A 21499-nucleotide genomic window follows, 5' to 3' on the forward strand; every position below is an offset into this window, starting at 1 on the left:
TATGTGAATTACAGTCCCTTATGGCAGTGGAGCCTTTCATCATCTTTCATGCGGACAGGGTGTCCCTCAGTACCAATCCCTCTTTCATGCCCAAGGTGGCATCCACTGTGGCTTTTAATCAGTCCATTCATTTGCCAACCTTCTTTTCTAATCCACAGAACAAAGGGGAACGGATACTGCACTCCTTAGATGTGCACAGACAACTTAGATTTTACTTGGACAGGACTAAACCTCAAAGGAAATCTGAACAACTGCTGGTGGCATTTGCTGCAGGGCAGATGGGACGGCTGTTTCAAAGCAAACCATTTCTAAATGGTTAGGCCATTGCATTCATTTCTTCTATAAGCACCATGGAAAACCTATCCCACAGGGGATTAGACCCCATTCAGCCAGGGCTGCATCTACCTCTACAGCCTTTCTCAGAGGTGTCCCTACCAGAGACATCCTAGAAGCTGCTACCTGGAGTTCTGTACATACTTTCACCAGGCATTACCATTTGCCATTTTTCTCTAAATCCAGAGCTGGCTTTGCCACTGCAGTCTTGCAGGGCCTTATAGCTGGTCCTAATGCTATCTAAATTCCTCCTCCCATCCTAAGCTTTGGGAATCTACCCAAATGTGATGACTGCAACAGCGAAACACGAAGAACATAGTACAGTTGTGTACACTTACCATAAATGTTGCAGTCCTGGTTACCCTCCCTCCAGCCCCCTGACTTCTTTTGGCTATACCTCTATTCTCTTTTATTATACTTAAAAGCTTTTTGGTGTATTTGCTTATTTGTTGTAGGTATAACCTTGTATATATATATATATATATATATATATATCTTATATATATATATATATATATATATATATATATATATATATATATATATATAATTGCTTCCCATTAAGGGGGGCACCTGATATCTGGGGCAAGAAAAACTGATGTAATGGCGTTGGCTGCATGCTTTATACCCCTGACGTCACGGAAGATGAGACAGCAACCAACGCAGGACCCAAGACTTTGATAATCAGGCCGACTGAGGGCTACTGCAAGCAGATAACCCAAATGTGGTGACTGCAACAGTGAATACACTCGAACATCTACATTTATGGTAAGTGTACACAACTGTACTTTCTGACTGAATGTAACGTGACTGGTTATCTGCTTGGAAGGGAAGATCATTCTAGTTTAGGCATGAAGGGAATGTCTGCCCATTCAGAGGTGTGTTCTAATCCTACTAAATTGATTCCTCTGTGATTATTTTTTTCATCTTAAAAAGTCTCTTATAGTTCTTTAGGTCTTAACTGTTTGTTGAACCCAGTTTCCCAATCGGTTCCAAAATACACATAATTATTGCGTATAGTATTAAAAATACAGAATATCAAGTAGAAAAGGCAGCTGTCATGCAAAGTATGTTTCATTTGTTGGTTAATAGAGACATATCTCTTACATACTCCCTTCAATGAGTAAAAGATCTCATAAAATGTACTAGTGAGCTAGTATTTACAGCATATGATACATTCTTCAGCTGAGGTTAGTAGGGATGTGTGTTATTACTAAGAACGTTTAACTTTTAGAGCATAATTATGTATATCAACATTTTTATATTTTTGTATAAATTTATGTGTATTTACAAAAATAGTTGGGCAATTTTTTCACTTTGTTGCTTAAAAAATAAAAGAAACTGTCATGAATAATTCATATTTGATCTGTTATCAGAGCAGATGCACCCATATGACTTTGGAGGTGTTTCTTGAGTTGCACATTTCAGAGGGGAGCTGATTACAGAAGTTTTTTTTTTCTTTCTTTCTTAACAATAGCTTTTAAAAGAAGATGGTCATTATAGTGTAATGGTGGTCATCATTTTGTGTTCTTGCAAGGTATGGTGAGGATTCAGCATAGCCATCAAGGAAGGGCAGTAGTCATTGTGATGCAATTTCAATGCAAAATTAGAGAGGAGGAAGATGGATCTAGTGTCGCTTGGAGACGGATGGCTGAGTATATGAAGTACAGTGATATTTATCTTGGAGTGCTAGCTGTGTAAAGCTACTGATTATTTTTGCAAGGGTTTGTAGTGTGTGAATGCATTTTAGAATAGTGTAGTGTAGTGTGGTAGGAAGGAGTGTATCCTCTAGCCCTGTTCTTAGACAGAATACTGTATGGGCATGACAGGCCTTAAGGGTTGGATGACTGGCGATTGTGAAGTAGGCCTTGGGCCAGTGCTTCTGTATGTGCCATGAAGTTTACGCACATCAAGAGTAAGACCAAATATTATGGTGTGATCTGGGACAGTTCGGAACTGTCTGGACCATGTAGGGGAAGGGTTGGTATTTGAAGAGCTTCTGGAGAGTGGTGAGCAGCATGAGTTTGGTCTTAGCAGTGTTGCAGGAGTTAAAAACCTATTGTAAACAGTGTTAATATTATTCTGAAGGAAATTCAGAAGTTTTTAGTGGAAGAACTAGGTCTGAGAAAAGTAATGTCTGCATAAAGGGTGCCTCTGACAGGATCTATCAAAGATGCAATGTAATTTTGTATGAAGAAAAATCTATGCGACAGAATACAGACAACTGGAGAGATTATAAATTCCAGAAAGTTTGTGACCCAGTTAATTGTATTGCTGCAGATTTAAGCTATGTAATTTACTGACGAGTGTTCTGTGATGTGTGCTGTCAAACACTGTGCTCAGGTCAGTAAATGTAATCCCTGTTAGAATAATTTTTTCCTCTGGTGAGGAAAAGATGTCTGTGACACTGTAAATGGCTGAGTGAGTGAGTGAGTGAGTGAGTGAGTGAGTGAGTGAGTGAGTGAGTGAGTGAGTGAGTGAGTGAGTGAGTGAGTGAGTGAGTGAGTGTGTGTGTGTGTGTGTCAGACCATGAATGACCATCAGTAAAGAAGTGGAGAGAAGTTTGTACCTTCCCTTTACCTCTCTGAGGGTCAAAAACTGCCTGCAGTTTTACCTTGCCTGCATGTGGGCCAGTGAGGGTTTCATGGAGGACGTAGAAAAAGTTTAGTTACACAATGTCCTGACAGATGCAGATATTAAATCCATGCTACTAGAGAGGTGTCTGAAAGATCCAGTTATATGGTGTAGTACCTCGCTAAACTGCAGTTTATTGCATTTTTTTTCTGGTGACTTAAATGTTAAATAACACCACTGCTATCTACAACTCCAGAATGCATATGCTGAAATATTGCTGCATAAATTAATGGATCATTTTGAATAAGGCATTTTTGTTTGAATATATTCCTTAATAAAATAGGCTTGTAGTGTATATTCTGGCAGTAATCCATACAGTGTGCATTTCTCTTTTCACAGATTGCCATTAGACATATTCTGCTGTTACTTGTTTGTAACTGTTCCTTTTCCCCACTGTTACTGAAACAGACAAGGTTATTAACATCAACTTGCCTTTTTTTAACAGTTCCCTTTTTGCAGAAGTGAAGGAGCTCTTCCTTGAAGCAGTACAAAGCAATACGTCTGAGATAGATCCTGATGTACAATGTGGCCTTGGTGTACTCTTCAATCTGAGTGCTGAATTTGATAAAGCAGTGGACTGTTTCAATGCAGCACTCAGTGTTCGCCCCAATGTAAGTTTTTGTTTGTTTTTAACACCATCTTGTGTACATAGTATTATTTGCATAAGCCCACCATGGCACATGTATACATTTGTTTCTTCATACAAATAAGGCAGATCGTGTCATTTATAATTCTTTGCTGGAACATGCTTGCATTGCCATGAGATCCTATGTTCTCTTTTCCATCCTGCTTCAAACTGTGGGTTATCGGATCTGATACATGCTATTTTTGAAGACTTCAGCCCCCAAGCTTCACCTCCTCTACTTGTAGTACCTTGCTATCTCTCTATAGCTACCGCCAGATCTCATTTGTTGCCTTCCAGTACAGCAAGGTAGGTCTCCAGCTCTGCTTTGGTGTATCCTTTTGATGTGGTTTGTGTTTCTGTCACCTATTCCTTTACCCCAGCTTTATTGTTGTAGATAAGTTAGATATGTAGTGATTAGGCTAGGCTAGCTTTAGGTAGTATTTAACTGTTTCTACTGTTTCAGGTTTTTCCCAGCATTGGTAGCAACAAAACATTTTTAAAACTACAACCACCCTGCTAAAGGCCCCATGAAGAGCTCAGTGTCTCTCCAACCTAACACCACTCTAAGTATTCAGCTGCTGTACCACCTTTATCCTTTATCCGACCGGTGGATACATTGTTATACAAAAAGTGCAGTCTGGGTCTGAACTGTCTGCAAACACAAACAGCTACAGTTAACTTTGTGTATGTGTCTACCTGTTTGAGCTAATATTCATTATCCCATGGAGAGCACTCTGCTTTGGCTTGTAAGCAGCCCCCCCCCCCCCCCCCACATACACACACTCACACTCATCTTCCATTTCTCTTTTAGTCCCTTCTGTTAGCAAATAGTATCCATAACTGATCAAATAATGTGTGTTTGTTAATTTAAATTGAGACCACAGTGGCACACTGATACAAGCGTATCCTGTTCTTCCACCTGTGAAATGGTTAAGAAATGACTTACAGCTTCAGAGCAGTCCTTGGTCAGTTCTGATTGTTTCTTAAACACAAATTGTCTTTGCTTGGATCTTGGCTGATCCCGCTCCGTTCCCCCTCGCTATGCTCGGGCTCACTCCTCTCCGCTCCCTGCCCCCCAATACCTGTAATTTAAACTTAACCAAGCCACACCCACCAGAGTTCAAATCACCAAATCTGCTTACGTAATTATAACTAACTCCTCCTATTACAAATTACTACCTATCTACAATACATTTGCACTCACACACAGTAGCAACTACCCAGTAAACACCCCAAACATCTCATACATAACTTCTAACATTGAATATGTAACATTATAATCCACCCCTCCTATGCCAAAACTTCCTACAACATTAACACAAACTATTCGTATTACCTTCTCAGGTACCCAAACTCGTACTTTAAATTTTTACTAATATCTACTCACTCCCCATTATATCCTGAATAGTCGTCATGTCTACCAAACCTCTTTCACTTCTAACTCAAATACTGCTACTTATTACCATATCTTACCTAACCTATCTCACACAACCTCTCGGTGCAAATCACCCACCCCCATCTCATACAACTAACCCAATCTCCATTATGCATATATATTCCTCAGCCTGCATGTCACCCAGTCTCTACCCCTTCAATAATAATAATTTGCTCTTACCTACAAACTCTTACCTAACCCCAAAAACTCTACTCACATCTGTATTAGCCACATCCCCTTAAAGCTTACATGTCATAGATTACATACCAGCCAACTCAAATAGCTCTTCTACCATCTCATCTCTATCCTTCTCTTCGGCGACATTCACCCAAACCCTGGCCCTTCTCCCCCACACATCTCAACCTCCCAATCCCATCCTCCTCCTCCTCCTCCCACAACTAGTAAACCCCTCTGTTTCTCAGCTCTGAATGTTCAGAGCATATGCAACAAAATTTCTAACCTCCATGCCTAGCTTCTCCATAACCAACCCGATATTCTGGCCATCTCAGCAACCTGGCTCAAACCCCATATAAAAGACTCTGAACTAACACCACCCAACTACTCCATAATTAGGAAAGATAGAACGCACAAAAAAGAGGGGGAGTCGCTCTCCTCTACTCATCCTCCCACTTAGTTACCCCCTATACCAAAGCTATTCCCAAATTTGGCAAGGCAGAACTAATTCCAGCCCTACTTCATATAAACAAACATAAACTTATTTGCATAGTCTCCCTTTATATCCCTCCTGTTGACAGTATCTCAACCCTTGAAGATATTCTCTCCTGGTTCTCCAACAACATCAGTAATGAAACCGTAATCCTGGGTGATGTTAATATTAACTGGTCAACAATTCAATCTCCTACAAACTCACTTAATATAAACTTGTGCAAGTTCACTCAGCTGACTTCCGTACTGGAAGCACCCTGGACCGGATTCTAGTTTCTCATCCACATTACATCTCTGATAGTGGCACTCTGTCCGACCCATTAGGCGACCACTTCTCTAATTTTTCCCACCGTCTTCCCTCCTCCATACAACTAACTCATACCTACACCTTCACTCACTGTCTAAAAAACTTTAATCCTAGCACATTCTCAAATACACTAAAAAAATGACCTGGAACCCACTAAAAACCCTTCCCTTAGAAAATGCTGTTACCTACTTTAACTCAACTTTCCTCAACTTGCTTGACTCCTTTGCCCCTCTGAAAACAAAATGCATAAGAAGCAATCCTGTACCTTGGCTATCCAAAAATACCTTACTAGCCATGCGATTCCTGGATAAAGCCTGGAAATGCTACTCCAGAAATAAAACTATTATTACCCTTAATGAATTTAAAACGCTTCGTAACAAAGTAAAAAAAACTTATTATCTCAGACCGTAAAGCCTACTTCTCTACACTCCAAACCAACCATAACACCAACCCCAAAAAATTCTGGCATGGAATCTCCTCCCTTCTCAACCCTGGCAAAAAAGAAAACCCCTGCCCCGATCCAGGTGCCTCTAACTTGGACTTAGCCACCCAATTTAACACTTTCTTTATCGCTTCCATAAGTAAACTTACATCATCCTTCACTTCCCATTCGGCTTCCCCACCCTTATTTCCACCTAACCCTCCCTCCCCTAGCATCTCCTGCTCCCAACCTCCTCCTTTCTCCTTCAACCCCATCCCTACAGCCATCATAAAAAAACTTCTACTAACATTGAAACCCTGCTCCAATGCCCCTGATGATATACCCGCATAGTTCTTAAAAGTTGCCACAGAAGGCATAGCTCTTCCCATCTGCATTCTTATAAATTGATCTATTGTTGAATGTCAAGTTCCCCAGCTCTGGAAAAAGGCCTTTATTATTCCACTCCATAAAGGTGGTAATAACAATAATATCACAAACTTTCGACTTATCTCTGTCTTATCCCCCAGTTCTAAACTTCTCGAAAAATGCATCCATCTACAACTTCTACCTTAACTCATAAACAACCAACTTCTAACACCTACTCAACATGGTTTCAGACCCAGCCACAGCACCACCACAGCTCTCCTCTCCTTCCTAGAAACCATTAATAAGGCCCGTGACACTGGCCACATCGTGTCCGCTCTCCACCTTGATCTCTCTAAGGCAATCAACACTATCTCTCGTAACCTTCTTTTCACCAAACTCTCCAAAGTAAATCTATCCCACTCCTCTATTAACTGGTTTACCAGTTACCTCTCAAACAGGCAACAAGCAGTCAGATGGAAAAAAGCCACCTCCCCTTTTTTCAAAACTCCCACAGGTGTCCCTCATGGTTCAGTTCTAGGCCCCCTTCTATTCAATATATTCATAAACAATTTCTACCAAGCCATCCCAAATGCCAACCTTGTCCAGTATGCTGACGATTCAACAATAATCTGCTCTGCCTCTCCTATACCCACCCTAGTTAAATTAACCCAAGATGCCTTCTCCTCCACTAAGCAATGGATGATGGACAACCATCTAGTACTCAATGCTACTAAAACTAAACTCATGATATTTACTGCTTCCAAAACCACCACCCTAGATAAAACCTCATTTTCAGTCACCAGTCAAAATAGTACTCCTCTCGAAATAGTATCTAATGCTAAACTACTAGGAGTCCTGATCAATGACCAGCTAAAGTTTGATAATCATCTACAAGTAAATATAAAAAAAAACACAAAAAAATAGGCATGCTTTACCGCCACAGCCATTACATCTCTCCCTCCACTAGGCTAACCCTCGCCAACACTTACCTTATCCCATCCTTCCTATACAGTGCCTCTATCCTTACTAACCTGCAATCCTCCCTCAAGACTAACTTCTCCTCTTGCTATAATAAAATAACAAAATTTGCAACCAGCCATAGATCCACTTCCCATCACTGCACTGCCCTACACCAACTAAATTGGCTTGAGCTGTTCAATTACCTCATCTATATTCAACTTGTCCAAGCACACAAACTTATTTTCACCCTGTCTCTCTCTGTCCCTCTCTTGCCACCACCTTTAAAATGCACCAACCAAATAGACGTTTGAGATCTTATTCCCAAAATCTAATTGAACTGCATAAACCTGTCCGTCCACCAGGCAAACATCTAACGTCTTTCTCTCTAGAATGCCACTGGAATTCCCTCCCACCTCTCATCCGCACCACCAGCAGCCTCTCTTCATTCAAAACCTTGCTTCACACACACCTAACTTCACTATGGGAATGCTCTTGCTCCCACCCCACATAATCTCCCTACACTATAGCCACTCTCTCTAAGCTATAATTCACAATAGCCTCCCATTGTTTTGTACCCCTAATAAACTGTAGGAATTAGCATAACTCCTAGAATGGTACAATTCAGTAGCCTAGAAATTAACTGCATGAATTGGCATAACTGTTAAAAAATGTAGACTGTTTCCGTTGTTGCATTGTGCTAATATGTTAAACTGTTAAAAACTTTGACTGTTTGTAAATATTACTTTTATTGCATTGTACTAATATGTGCACTCTACTAATATGTGTTTTTCTATTTTTTTAATTTTCTTCATTTGTGCACATTACATTTCTCTAATAACTTACACTTATGTTAAGTCTGTAATTTGTAATTTTCTGGAGATTTTCTCCCCAGGACTCCATTGAAAACGGGCTCCTTGTGCCTCAATGGACTATCCTGGCAAACAAACTATAAATAAATGAATAAAATAAATAAGTAAATATAAAACAAAGGCAGAGCAGTTTGTAGTGGGTGTTTCTTGTACTGGTATTTTTTTTTTTGTGTATTAATGTTTGGTTATGGTGGATAAGAGTTTTAAAAAGTGATAGATGCTTTTACTGCCTCAGGGCTGCTCATTTGGAGAGTGATTGCTCCATTTGTCTTAGCTTTAGCACCAGGGCTGTCAACGAGCGTCTGCTTGCCACAGATGATGCTTTCTCCTCTGCTCTGGCTAGTAAGTCAGACAGGAGTAATCAGGGTCGGAGGGAGGGTGCTATGGACCCCAAACTGCCTAAAGGAGGTCACAAATTAGCACCCCCCCCGCTTCTAACCAGCTGGATACGAAGGTCCAGATATCTTCAGCTCCTCCAGCTGCATCAGTGCATCCATCAGGTCAGACTCTTTAAACCCATTCCCCATGGGAATGTTTTTACTTGACACTTTGCAACCCTAGCCCTTTCCTATCAAAAGAGACTTCCTTGGGCAGAGTTCATTCCCCCCTTTTCACCTTGTACTCCTAGGAAGTTTTTCTTGGAGTTGTACCCTTCTCCATCCCAGATCTGACTTTCTCCAGTTTGGGCCTCGTCCTTAGAGCCTTGAACTGCTAGGCAGGACTCCAAGCCCTCTTTGGTAACCTGTTCTGCTTGGTCAGTCCAGTCGTTCAGGAATATATTTGGAGCAGCTGATGCGGTCCATCCTGCAGGCTCAATTGCAACTAGGTTTGATCTTATTGAACCCATCCAACTGTCTTGTTTCCTCCTTTTGGCTTTGTGACTCAGGGGTTTCTGGAGACAGTTGCCTTACTACTATTGGAGTTTGGTACAACAGAGTGGCCAATTCAGGCTCCCACTCCTACCTTGACCTTCTTGACTCTGGCAGTCTCAGAACCAAGTGGGGTTTGGAGTTGACCCTTCAACGCTGGGGTTTTCAGGTTGAGGTCAACGCTTCTAAACTGAGTCATATCTCACTCTCGGTGCTCATTGGTTCTGCTCAAATTTCGCAGTCAGTGCAGAAAGGAGCAATGATGGTGTCTGGCATTTCTGTGGATTCTTTGGATCCCAGGGGTACAGACACAGACTCCAGGCAGCCAGCTTCAGTCTCCACTTTCAGCATAGTAGAAGGATGTTGTCTGGACCGGAGACAAAGTGGTTGACACCAATTGGCATTCCTACCCCTTCTTTGTCTATGCCTGTGGACTTGCACCAGCTTGCTGTGGGACAGCCCACTCAAATAGGCCTTCAGACCACCCTGCACCCAAGGACCCCTTGCCCAGATGTTCTTCGTGTTTCACTGTTGCAGTCAGCACTTGTGGGTTATCCCTGCTGGGTAGCACTTGACTGGCCCAAATACCAGAGTAAAAAGTTTCCCTCCTCCGTTGGCTGTCTGGTGTCTGAAGCTGACGTCAGGTTGTCAGGGCTATAAAATGAGGCAGCTGACACCATTACATCAGTCTTTCTTGCCGTGGAGCTCGAAGCAGAAGCAGTTCTTGAGTGCGTCAGTTGGCTGTTGCCAGAGTGAGGGAGTAACCGTCTAAAGCCAAGTACCCCGTTGGGGAACCTTTTCTTGAATTTAACCAGTGTCAGAGAAAGTTAATAATTGTCTCCATTGTGGAAAGCAGATCCCACACTGAGACTTTCATACCCTGTGCATCACCTGCCTAGGGCCAGACAGTGACGTCCCCAGATGTCAGTTCTGTGCTGTGTTTAATGCTAGGGCTATTAGGAGATGGGCTGAAATTGTATCTAGACACTTCAGCAAGAGTATTTCTCACTGCAAAATGGCATCAATCAGTCAGGCTGCTGTTGAATTTCCAAAAGAAGAAATCTAAAGAAAAGGATAGGCCTCAGAGAGTTAGGCCCTCGGATGATTCTTATCCGAAGTCAGCTAGCCTTTCATCCATTAGAGTAGCTGAACTCAGTGAGGCGCCTTCACAGCCCCTGACAGCAGCCAAGGAACTGTCACAGGCCTCTTCCCAGACCCATTTGGAGTTCGGTACACCACCGGGTCCATCTTCTCCTGCCAGTATGTTGGCCTTCAGTCCTGTGGTTAGATCCAGAGCTGCTTCACAGGCACCAGCTTCCATAGCGACTGTACCAGCAACTGATGCCAGGCAGAGACCGATGCCCATGCTACCAGTTAAACTAACCTTGCATAAGGCCACTGAATCCATGAGGCCCAAGACCAGGACTGCCCCTAAAAAGACCTCATCCCAGAGACCCAGCCACCAACTTCCTTCCACCTGGACTGCCACACAGTCACAGCAGCTGCTCAGAATGGCAGAGGATTTAATCACTCTGATAAGAGGAAGCCAGCCTACCCAACCCACCCCAGCCAAAAGGAAGAGGGGCACTTCCCCTGAGGCTCATTCTGACCAGGAGTCAGAAGGGTCTGAACGAGAAGAGTCGGACACTGAAGAGCAGCCTTTTGCAGCATTTGAGGATTCTGATGCTGAGGACCCCATTTCTTCTGTCTCCCCACCTGAGGACCTCTCTTTAGAGGAAATTTTAAATTCCCTCAGGGAACATTTTCACTGGGAGGCACAGGATTACCCTCAGTCAAAGAAGAGACTGAGAGAGTTCCTTGACTTGCCACAGCACAAACTTCTGGCCATTCCCTCAATCCTGGATGTGATGGAGGACGTTTTCTTGTAATCTGCAGTCACCCTGGACTCTCTCCCCCCTGCCCCCAGGAAGTCAGACATATATTATAGGGTGCAAGACACCCACTAGTATATTTTTATAAACTCTACAGCTGACCCAGAGGTCATTACTCAGGGTCCTAAGGGGCTAGGGCTAGCTCCTCAAAAAACCTCATCCCAACTGATAAAAAGAGCCTTAGACAGAGTAGGAAATAAATTCTACACTTCAGCTACCTTAGCCATTAGAGCTCTGAATTGTCAATTTCATATGTCCACCCTTCCAGACAGCAGTATAACCAGGGAACTAGCAGATCTTATACTTTCTAGCTCACAGGTAGCCAAGCATTCCCTGCATTGTGGGTTTTATGCCTTGGAAGCTTTTAACAGGGCTACAGTATCTGGCTCAGTGATCAGAAGGTATGCCTGGTTAAGGGAACAACCATTGCCTGACCAGGTAAAGTTCAAATTATTAGATGCCCCTCTGGTCAAGGACCAGCTGTTTGGACCTAAAGCTGAGGAGGTTATTAAGAAAATGGAAGACAAGGCCAAGTCTATGTAGACTGTGAAGGTTTTTTTGCAGGTACAGCCTCCTAGCTTCAGTAGGAACTTCACCACAAAGCAGTGGTCCTTTCCTACCCAAACAAAACCTGTGCAGAGGAAGGGGCACAGTGACAGGTCTTCTAGGCACCAGTTACAAAGCCAACAGAAATCCAGACAGTGGACCACTGCAACGTCTAGGCAAGGGAGTTCTAAACCCACTCCGTTCTCCATGGACTCACATTGACACTCTCTCCTCCCCTTTGCCCCCCATCCCCCCAGAGAAACTAGGAGGAAGACTTTCCCTCTTCCTAGAGAATTGGCAGGCCATCACCTCAGATCTATGGGTCCTAAAAATTATTACCAGCAGGTACAGATTCTTTTTCAAGGAATACCCCAGATATTCAGGTTTCCTGGATGTACCAGCAAATCAGAGGGCAAAGTCAGTCTGCCAGATCCAAAAACTTTGTGCCCAAGGCACCGTGGAACCTGTGCCAAAGGAAAAGGCTGGCAAAGGGTTTTATTCCAGACTGTTCCTGGTACCCAGAAAGGAGGGCACCTGGTGCCCTATTCTCAACTTATCCACTCTGAATCTCTCCGTCCTGGTCCAAAAATTCAAAATGCTTACCCTACACAAGCTTTTGCCAATGCTGATATCGTATGCTTGGCTAGTGACCCTAGATCTGAAGGATGCCTACCTCCATATACCCTTATAAGAAAGTCTTGCAGGAGTTTCATGCGCTTCAGAGCAGGGTCAGAACACTTTCAGTTCTCTTCTCTGCCCTTTGGTTTATCTACTGCTCCCAGAGTCTTTACCAAGTGCCTGGCCCCTGTCATTGCCTTTTGCAGACAAAAGGGCATACAGATTTATCCTTACCTGGATGACTGCCTCATCCAGGTGGACACCAAGGAAGGACTCCTGCAGGACCTTACTTTTGTTCAGACTCTTCTACCCTCCATGGGATTCACAATCAATTGGGAGAAGTCCCAAATTCACCTCACAAGAAGGTTAACCTTCCTGGGAGCTCTGCTGGACACATCAAAACAAACCGCTTCCCTCCGTCCAGAGAAGCAGAGCTTCCTCCCCTTTTACATTTCACAGCTGGCCCGCAGGACACACCTCACAGCAAGGAAATTCGTGCAGGCACTGGGATACATGGCCTCTTGCATCCTGTTGGTACTCCTAGCTAGACTCCACATGAGGAAACTACAGTTGTACCTCAGGAACCTTTACAGGTTCATAGGTGTGTACTAGGCTAACGGCACTGGAGCCTATATAAGCCTAACCCAAGAAGATTCCCTGGCATCATGCCACCCAAAGTTAGTTCCCAGTGCCCCTGTCTAGCAAGGCCACTGAAGTGATCCCCGGGGTGAACTTCCTATTGCCCACTCACTCGTCAAGATTTCTCTTAAAGAGGGCCAGTGAAGTGCTCTGTTTAATGTGAATGGGAAGTTTGTTCCAGAGTATGGGAAGTCTCTGAGTTAGGAACCTGTCCCTCCAGCATGTTCTGTTTATTGTGTTAATGAGGTTAAGGTCCCTGGAGCATGTGGCACAGAGGGAGTGGGATTTCTTTAAGTGTAGCATTATCTAGCAGCTCTGGGTCAGACATGGCTTTGTAGGTCAAGCAGAGATCACCTCTAAGTAGGCGATAAGAGACAAGAGTATAGCTGGAGTTTTTTGAGTCTGTCCATATAGGGCATTTGTCTAAGGCCTGAGATCCTCTTAGTGAGGTATTTTTGTGGCCTTTCCAGTTGTTGTAGGTGTCTAGTGAGGTACATAACAAATGGGGCATTGTATTCTATAATAGATCTAATGAGGGATGAGTAGAAAGAGATTATGACCTCTTTCTTCCTGGATGAGAAACCTTTTATAATGAGTTGTGCCACATAGAAGGACTTTCTGACTACAGTGGCAATGTCATTATGAAAGGAGATGTTGCTGTCAACCTGTTTCCCCAAGTCTCTTAGCACATCTTCTGTGTTTAGTGGACTACCGCCTATGTGGTAGTTCATGGGCACCGAATGTTTCCCAATGGGAATGACAATGCACCTTTTGGCATTACAGCCGAGTGACGTCTACAGGCGTTTCTACAGTTACCTCCTACTGCTCCTCTAGGCGTCAAATATTGCCTGTTCATATTTGCATTAATAATTCCAAAACCATGCTACACACAAGGCATCAGAATATTTTATCTTGAAGCATATATGATGGCAAACACAACTGTATTGATATATGACCTCTGTCAATAAGTACTTGTTAGAGCTGTAAGGTGATGACTTCATTTTTTAAAGGCTGAAGCCACACCCACTGGAAGTTAAAGGTACACACTCAAAAGAGCTTTACTGGAGGAAATGAGTTAAGGTCATGGGTCTGGCACCATTCATTGGTGTCAGTGAGACCTTTTTGTAGAATGTCTACATGAGTTGGAGAATCAGTAATGGCTCCCAGTTTGCAATCATCTGTGAACTCGGTCAGCCATAGTCCCTTTGTGTTGGCTTGAACTTCAGATAAGTAGATGCCAAACAGGAGAGGACCTAGGACCAATCCCTGTAGGACACCACTTGTAACTGGTCGGTAGTCAGATTTGGAGTCTGCTACTTTCACAATGTGGGTTCTATCAGTGAGCCATTTGGCAACCCATCTTATGATATAGGGGTTTATGCCAAGTTTAGTGAGTCTGTCTATGATTCCTGAGTGAGGGATGGTGTTGAAGGCCTTGGCAAGATCGAGGTAGGCTGTGTGAGCTACCTTGCCCTCATCCACAGCTCTGGTGACAGACTCAAAGAAGTCTATCAGGTTGAGCAGGCATGATCTACATTTCACAAACCCATACTGCGTGGGGTCCAGAGTTTGGAGATTCCCTATGTCCTTATTTATAAGGTCCATAATGATGCGCTCCATAGCCTTACATATCACACTTGTCAGGCTAATGGGGCGGTAGTTCCCAGGGTCTGTAGTTGCTCCCCCTTTGTGGAGTGGGATGACTTAGCAGTCTGCCATTCGCAAGGAACAAAGCTTGAAATGAGGCTGTGATTGAACAGGCTACTCAGGTGTGGTGCCAGTTCATTTTGTAATTCATGTAGAACACAGCCAGGGATATTATCAGGTCCCATGGAAGCTGTATTCTTGGCTTTGGACAGTGCGTATTTTACCTGTGTAGCCGTGATAATAGGGATTTGGCATTCCTCAGGTATTGTGATAGGCCCCTTAGGGGGGTGAAAAGGGGGGTAAAGTTTGCACTGAACCTGTCAGCTAGTATGTTGGCAATATCAGTTGGTTCTGTATATGTATTGCCATTGTGCTGTAATTCAGAGCAGATCTAATTATTGCCATGTAGATTCTTGACATAATTATAGAATGCCTTGTGGTTGTCTTTAGAATCTGCATCAATTTTGTTTTCATAGCTAGCTTTAGAGGATTTGATGATGGATCTCAGTTTTTTGCTAAGGCTATCGAAGGAGATTTTCCAGTCTTGGGATTTCACCCTTTTCTGCAACAGTTTTTTCCTTCTGTTGTAGGGTTTCTTTATAGTGGAGGACCAGCAGATTGGCTTCCTTTTTTTGGAGGAGAGCATCTTGGTTCTGTTTGGTATAGCCCGTTCCATGCACTTGTGTATTTGCTCATACAGTGAATTGGTGTATAATTCTGCAGTCATGCACCTATTTTCCATTTGCATAGGGATCGTGAAGTTAGCCACCTCTGTTTTTAGAGCCCAAAATTGGCTTTGGAGAAGTTTTTTTACGGTGGTTTCCTTTGGGGGGGGTGAGGGTGGGATGTGGATATCCATAGTGATTAGCTTGTGGTCAGATCTGACCAGGGAGGAGTTGCATACTGGTGTGTAGAGCAATGGTCACCCATGTTAGTAATGCCCAGGTCAAGGATGTTTCTACCCCTGGTGCGGGTAAGAATGAGTTGGTCCAGGGCATTGGAATTAATGAATTCCAGAAAACGTTGAGCAAGTGTGTTGATACATGAGTAATTTTCCCCAGTTAATGGAGGTTTAGTTAAATTCTCCCAGTATAAGGGTATTGGGTTGTACCCTAATATTTTCCAGTGAGTTTAGGAATGTGGAGTGGGAGTCTTGGGACATGGTGGGGGATCTATAGCAGGCTACAACCTGGATTGCAGTTTTACCCAGTGTTAGTTGTACCTGAAGTATCTTGGATGTGTTATGTTTGCTACAAGTCTGGAGGTGTGCATATCCTTTATGAATATGGAGACACCACCGTCTTTAGTGCTTCAGTCCAGGTTTAGGGGACAAAGGGTGTGGTATGAATTATAGCCTGGTAGTGCTGGGGTGTTCTCCGGGGCCTTGAACCAGGTCTCGGTCACTGCAGCATAACCCTCAGATTTTGTTTGCTTGTAGCTGTTATGGTGGTACTTTTGTCTTTAGGACATTGCCTAAAAAAGGCAGTATAGGGGTGCCAACATCTTTGAAACTCCAGCTGCCCCCGATTCCTTGCTTGAAAAAAGAGCTCCTATGGTGGGCAGAGGCGTGTACCCTGAACAAGGGTCTACCTTTCATCACTTTTCCTCAGGGCCAGACCATCACCACATATGCTTCAGACACGGCCTGGGGGCACAGCGAGGAAGTATGTGCACTCAGGACATTTGGGAACAGGAGGTTCAGGGCCTCCATATCAACCTGAAAGAAATGCTGGCAAGTGTACAGGACAAACCTAGCTTTCGTGGATCACCTGAGAACAGGAGTGCACTTAATCAAGACAGACAGCACAACATTAATGTGGTACATCAACAAGCAGGGGGGGCACTCACTCCTACCCCCTGTGTCGCTTAGCTATGCAAATCTGGCAGTCAGCCTCAAATCTGGGCCTGCATCTGATAGCTCAGTATTTCCCAGGGAAACAGAACACCCTGGCAGACCAGTTAAGCAGAAGCCTCCTGGATCTCCATGAGTGGCAGCTGCACAGGGGGACCTTTCTGAACATCAGGCAAAACTGGGAGAACCCAGACATAGACCTTTTCGCGACCACAGAGAACCAACAGCTAACCAAGTTCTGCTCCAGAGAGTTCCATCCAGAAGCATGGAGGGTGGACTCCCCCTCCGTCCACTTGGGCAACCTGTTTGTGTAAGCATTCCCTCCCTTGCCCCTGATTCCCAGGGTACTTCTCAAGATCAGGGAGGAAGTGCCAAAGGCTATTCTCATTGTTCCAGACTGGCCCAGACAGCACTGGTACCCCTTTCTCCTCAGTCTGGCCAAAGTGCCTCCCATACACCTGCCTCTCACAGCAAACCTTCTAACTCAGGAGAAAGGGACGGTATTGCATCCAAACCTCCCCACACTCAAGCTGTCCACATAGCTTATACCCCAAAGGCAGAAGACACTACAGCCTTAAGCAGGCAGGTTTTAAATATTATTAAGGAGTCCAGAAGCCCAGCACCAGAAAATCCTACTCCATCAAATGGAAAAGATTTACTAGCTGGTGCAGAGCAAGGGTGTTAACAGCACCCATGCTAGTCTGGCATTGGTTCTAGACTAACTAGAAGATCTATACATGCCTCTGCTATCTCTGCCTACATCCAGTCGGATCAGCCCATATTTTCTCACCACCTGTTAATGCAGTTCCTTAGGGGAGTGGCCCACATCAGACCACTTAGAAGGCCGCCTGCTCCAGCGTGGGATCTAATCTTTGTCCTGGAAAAATTGACTTGCCTCATTTTGAGCCAGCTGCTTCAGTGGACCTGAAGTACCTTTCTTGGAAAACTGCCTTCTTACTGGCCATCACCTCAGCCAGGAGAGTTTCTGAGCTTCAGGCCTTTATGGCCACTGAACCCTTCATCATTTTCCATGCTGACAGGGTGCCTCTTAGGACCAACCCCTCCTTTATGCCCAAGCTGGTCTTGAATGTTATCCTCAACCAAGGAGCCAGCTCCCTACCTCCTTTCCCAACCCCCATAATAAAGGAGAATAATTTTGCATACCCTGGATGTGCACAGACAATTGAGATATTGCCTAGATAGGACCAAGTCATTCAGAAAATCTGACCACCTACTAGTCTCTTTCGTTCTTGGGGCAGAGGGGAAACCCATATCCAAACAGACCATTTCTAAATGGATCTCACATTGCATCCATTTCTGCTATTCCTTTCATGGAAAGAGTCCTCACAAATCCATAAGATCACATTCCACTAGGGCAGCCTCTACTTCCACTGCCTTCCTGAGAGGGGTTCCAACCAGGGATATTTTGGAAGCTGTTACCTGGACATCCATACACGCATTCACAGAACACTACCAGCTGGCTACCTTCTCCAAAACCAGGGCAGGCTTTGCATCTGAAGTCCTGCAGGGCATGCTGGCATCCCCTTGAAATGGTGCAACCGTGGAGGTTTGCTCCTTCCCTCCACCCCATTTCTCACCTTTGGGAATCTTCCCACAAGTAATGACTGCAACAGTGAAAAACAAAGAAAATAGTACAGCTGTGTACACTTACCATAAATGTAGATGTTCGAGTGTATTTACTGTTGCAGTCCTGTTTCCCTCCCACCATCCCCCTTTTCTCTTTCTTGGGGGCTCCTGCCTATTGGGGGTAACAGAAACAGATGTAATGGTGTCTGCTGCCCCATTTTGTAGCCCTGATGACCTGACGTCAGCTTCAGACACCAGACAGCCAATGCAGGAGGGAAACCCTTTACTCTGGAATTCAGGCCGGCAGAGGGCTACCCATCAGGGATAAACCCACAAGTGATGACTGCAGCAGTGAATACACTCAAACATCTACACGTATAGTAAGTGTACACAAGTGCACTTTCTACCTCTCCTCTGGACTCCCTCATGTGGGGGTGCGGGGGGTCATTGCAAGAGGCAGTGCAAGAGAGAGGGACCTGGGTTCCACAGATGAATTCCTCACTGAGGATACTAACCTTGAGGAAAGAGAGGGGGTCCTCAAAATTCCCCTCGTAGATCCTTCTTTTGCTAATCTCAGGGTGCTGCTTCACCAATGGGTGCTGGACAGCCGAAGCCCCATCTCCAGAGGAGTTACTGTTTTTGGAGGCATTTGAGGTGAGCCCATCCATGTCCTGGGTGGTTCTCCCATACGGACGACCTTATTGATGTAGTGTCCCAGAGAGAGAGCACAGTATTTAAAAAAAAATGATAATATCTTGGCCTCTCTCAAGGTCAACAACATTAAAGTAATGGTCCCACCATTGATTCCATCATGGTGGAGGGAGTCACCAAGAAGGACATCTTGTAAGAGTTTGTTGGTCCATCCCAACAGAGTATCCAGGGTGTTAAACCTTTTAGGGAAGCTTTCCTATGCATCAGCCACCTTTGTACTGAGGGCGTTAAATTACCTAGCTCACATGACAAGACTTCAGCAAGACGTCATGTTTGAAGTGTCAAGAGTGATTAAAGCACAGCAAGTTCCAGCATCTCTGATCTTTGGTCTGAACACTCTTCCGTCTACTGGTTGGCAAGCCATTTTCAGATAAGTGCCCCGTTGGGAGGTTTGTTTTTATCTTTTTTTTGTGATTGTTGGGTTACATGTCATCTAGAAAGGGTAAATGCCAGTTTGGGAGACAGATTCCCCATAAGGACCATCATGAGCAGTGTTTGTTTTCCTTAGGTGCTTCTCATAACCATACGTCTTGTCCTATTTGTCAAGTGTTTCTCCCTAAAACTTTGCAAAGTCATTTCTCCTCTTTATCTCTTTGCCTAGAGAATCACCGTCTTAAATTGTTGGCTCAGGATACAGTGGCAGAATTTTACCGGCACAAGGGTCAGCTGTCCACAAATAAGAAGGCCAAGAATGTTTGGATTTTTGTGCTGTACCACCTCCCCTGATGTCTCTCAGAGTATTGCTTAGTTCTTCAGTCGGTTTCTTCTGTTGTGATCGCTTCAGAGACCAGCATGTATCCAGATTCTCACACATCCTTGGAGGCTCTGCAGATGTCCAGGGGAACTGTGGCTGATTATAGGAGTGTTATGCAGAATCTTGTTAGGGAGGAGATTCCCACTACTGAGTGTCGGCAGGGTCCGAACCACCTAAGATATTTAGGGATGTCTCTTTGAAAAAGAAGCAGAAGACTAAGCATATATCCCCTGCTCCTTAGGATTCTCAGCATGAATGGCTGGATTTCACACAGGGTTTGTTTAATGCCATTGTGGCTTTGAAGCCACCTCAAGGAGTCTCTGTTCCTGCCCCCCGTGGTCTTCTACTCCCCTAAAGAGGCTTAGGGAGCAGGCTTTTTCTGATGATGAAATAGATTCTGATGAAGAATCTCTGGCTTATTCTTCCCAGATTCACTCTTCCTTGAATTCTGGTTCTGAGGAAGAGGACTCTGTTAGTCTAGAGTCTCCCTTTGAAGAGTTTCCTTTGGGGATACTTTTTCCTGTATGATGGAGTTTTTGAAGTGGGACTGTACCCAGACTTTGGATGTTCAGAAGAGGTCCTATGAACTCCTTCAAATGGAGTCTCCTAAGCCTTATGGTTTTCCTCCTATATGTCCTACTTTGTTGGACACTTTTTCTGCATCTTCTCAGGCTCTTGATTCCCAGCCCTCTACTCCTAACAAAACAGATTTTATGAGGTGCCTGATGATTGTAAATTTCTTTACAAGTGTCCCCCCTGCTGACCCTTCTGTTATTTCTCTTTCTTTTGATAATCCTTTCAAGCTTTTACCCTCAACTAAGCTGCTTCCCTCTGACAAGGACAGCAGAACCATGGAAAGATTGGGTAAAAAGTTGTACACTCCTGCTACTCTGGCCTTTAAGGCTGTGAATTACCACACCCATATGATCTGGTATGTGTTGGCCCTTCTCTCTCATGCTTTTCAAATCATTTCAGACCTTTCTGATTCTGAGGGTAAGGCTTCAGCCTTCTCTTTGTTGGCATCCTCTTTGTCAGGTGGCTCAGCATTCCATTTGTGTGGTCCGCATTGCTCTGAATATCACTCATCTCTGTATTTAATTTTGATTTGAAGTTCTTTACTTAAGGTTTGATCACTTCTCACCACCCCTATAGTGCCTTTTTTAGGCAAGGTTCAAAGGACAAAACCACCACCGTAACAGATACAAGCATGCAAAATATGAAGGCAATGCTACTCAATGCTAGAAGTCTAAACCTCAAAATGCACTCTCTCGAGGCACTCCTAAAAATGGAGAACATCGATATCTGTGCAGTAACTGAGACCTGTTTCAAGGCTCCAGAGAGCACCCCTGCAATACCAGTCTACAACTCTTACAACACTTTTCGGCCACCAAACCAAGACCGAAACACTAAAGGTGGAGGAGTGTCCATATTCACCAAGGATATTCACACCTCCAGGTAATTAGCCCAACACAATGCATCTGAAATTCTCCAGGTGCATCTAACACTAGGTAAGACTGCAATCCAAAATTGTAGCTTGGTACAGATCCCCCACCATGCCCCAAAATTCTCACTACACCTTTCTAAACATACTGGACAATATTAAGATACAGCCAAACACCCTAATACTGGGTGATTTCAACTACCGTGCCATTAACTGGGAAAACTACTCGGGTACCAATACCTTTTCCCAACGGTTCTTGGAATTCATAAATTCCAACGCCCTGGGTCAACTAATCCATTGTCCCACCGGGGGCTCCAATATCCTAGA

The 21499-nt window shown here is 44.1% G+C and overlaps 1 protein-coding gene across 4 annotated transcripts in view; it reads left to right on the forward strand.

Moving 5' to 3' along the window:
* PEX5 (peroxisomal biogenesis factor 5) overlaps positions 1-21499 on the forward strand; it is a 672311-nt gene that overhangs the window by 564840 nt on the left and 85972 nt on the right. For all 4 annotated transcript variants that reach the window (XM_044062012.1, XM_044062007.1, XM_044062008.1 and 1 more), the window contains one exon: positions 3413-3578. In XM_044062012.1, the coding sequence (XP_043917947.1) occupies positions 3413-3578 (166 nt within the window). The remainder of the gene's footprint in view (positions 1-3412; positions 3579-21499) is intronic.

This window comes from Protopterus annectens, chromosome 2.part1, assembly GCF_019279795.1.
Source record: "Protopterus annectens isolate FY-2018-M chromosome 2.part1, PAN1.0, whole genome shotgun sequence".
NCBI lineage: Eukaryota > Metazoa > Chordata > Ceratodontiformes > Protopteridae > Protopterus > Protopterus annectens.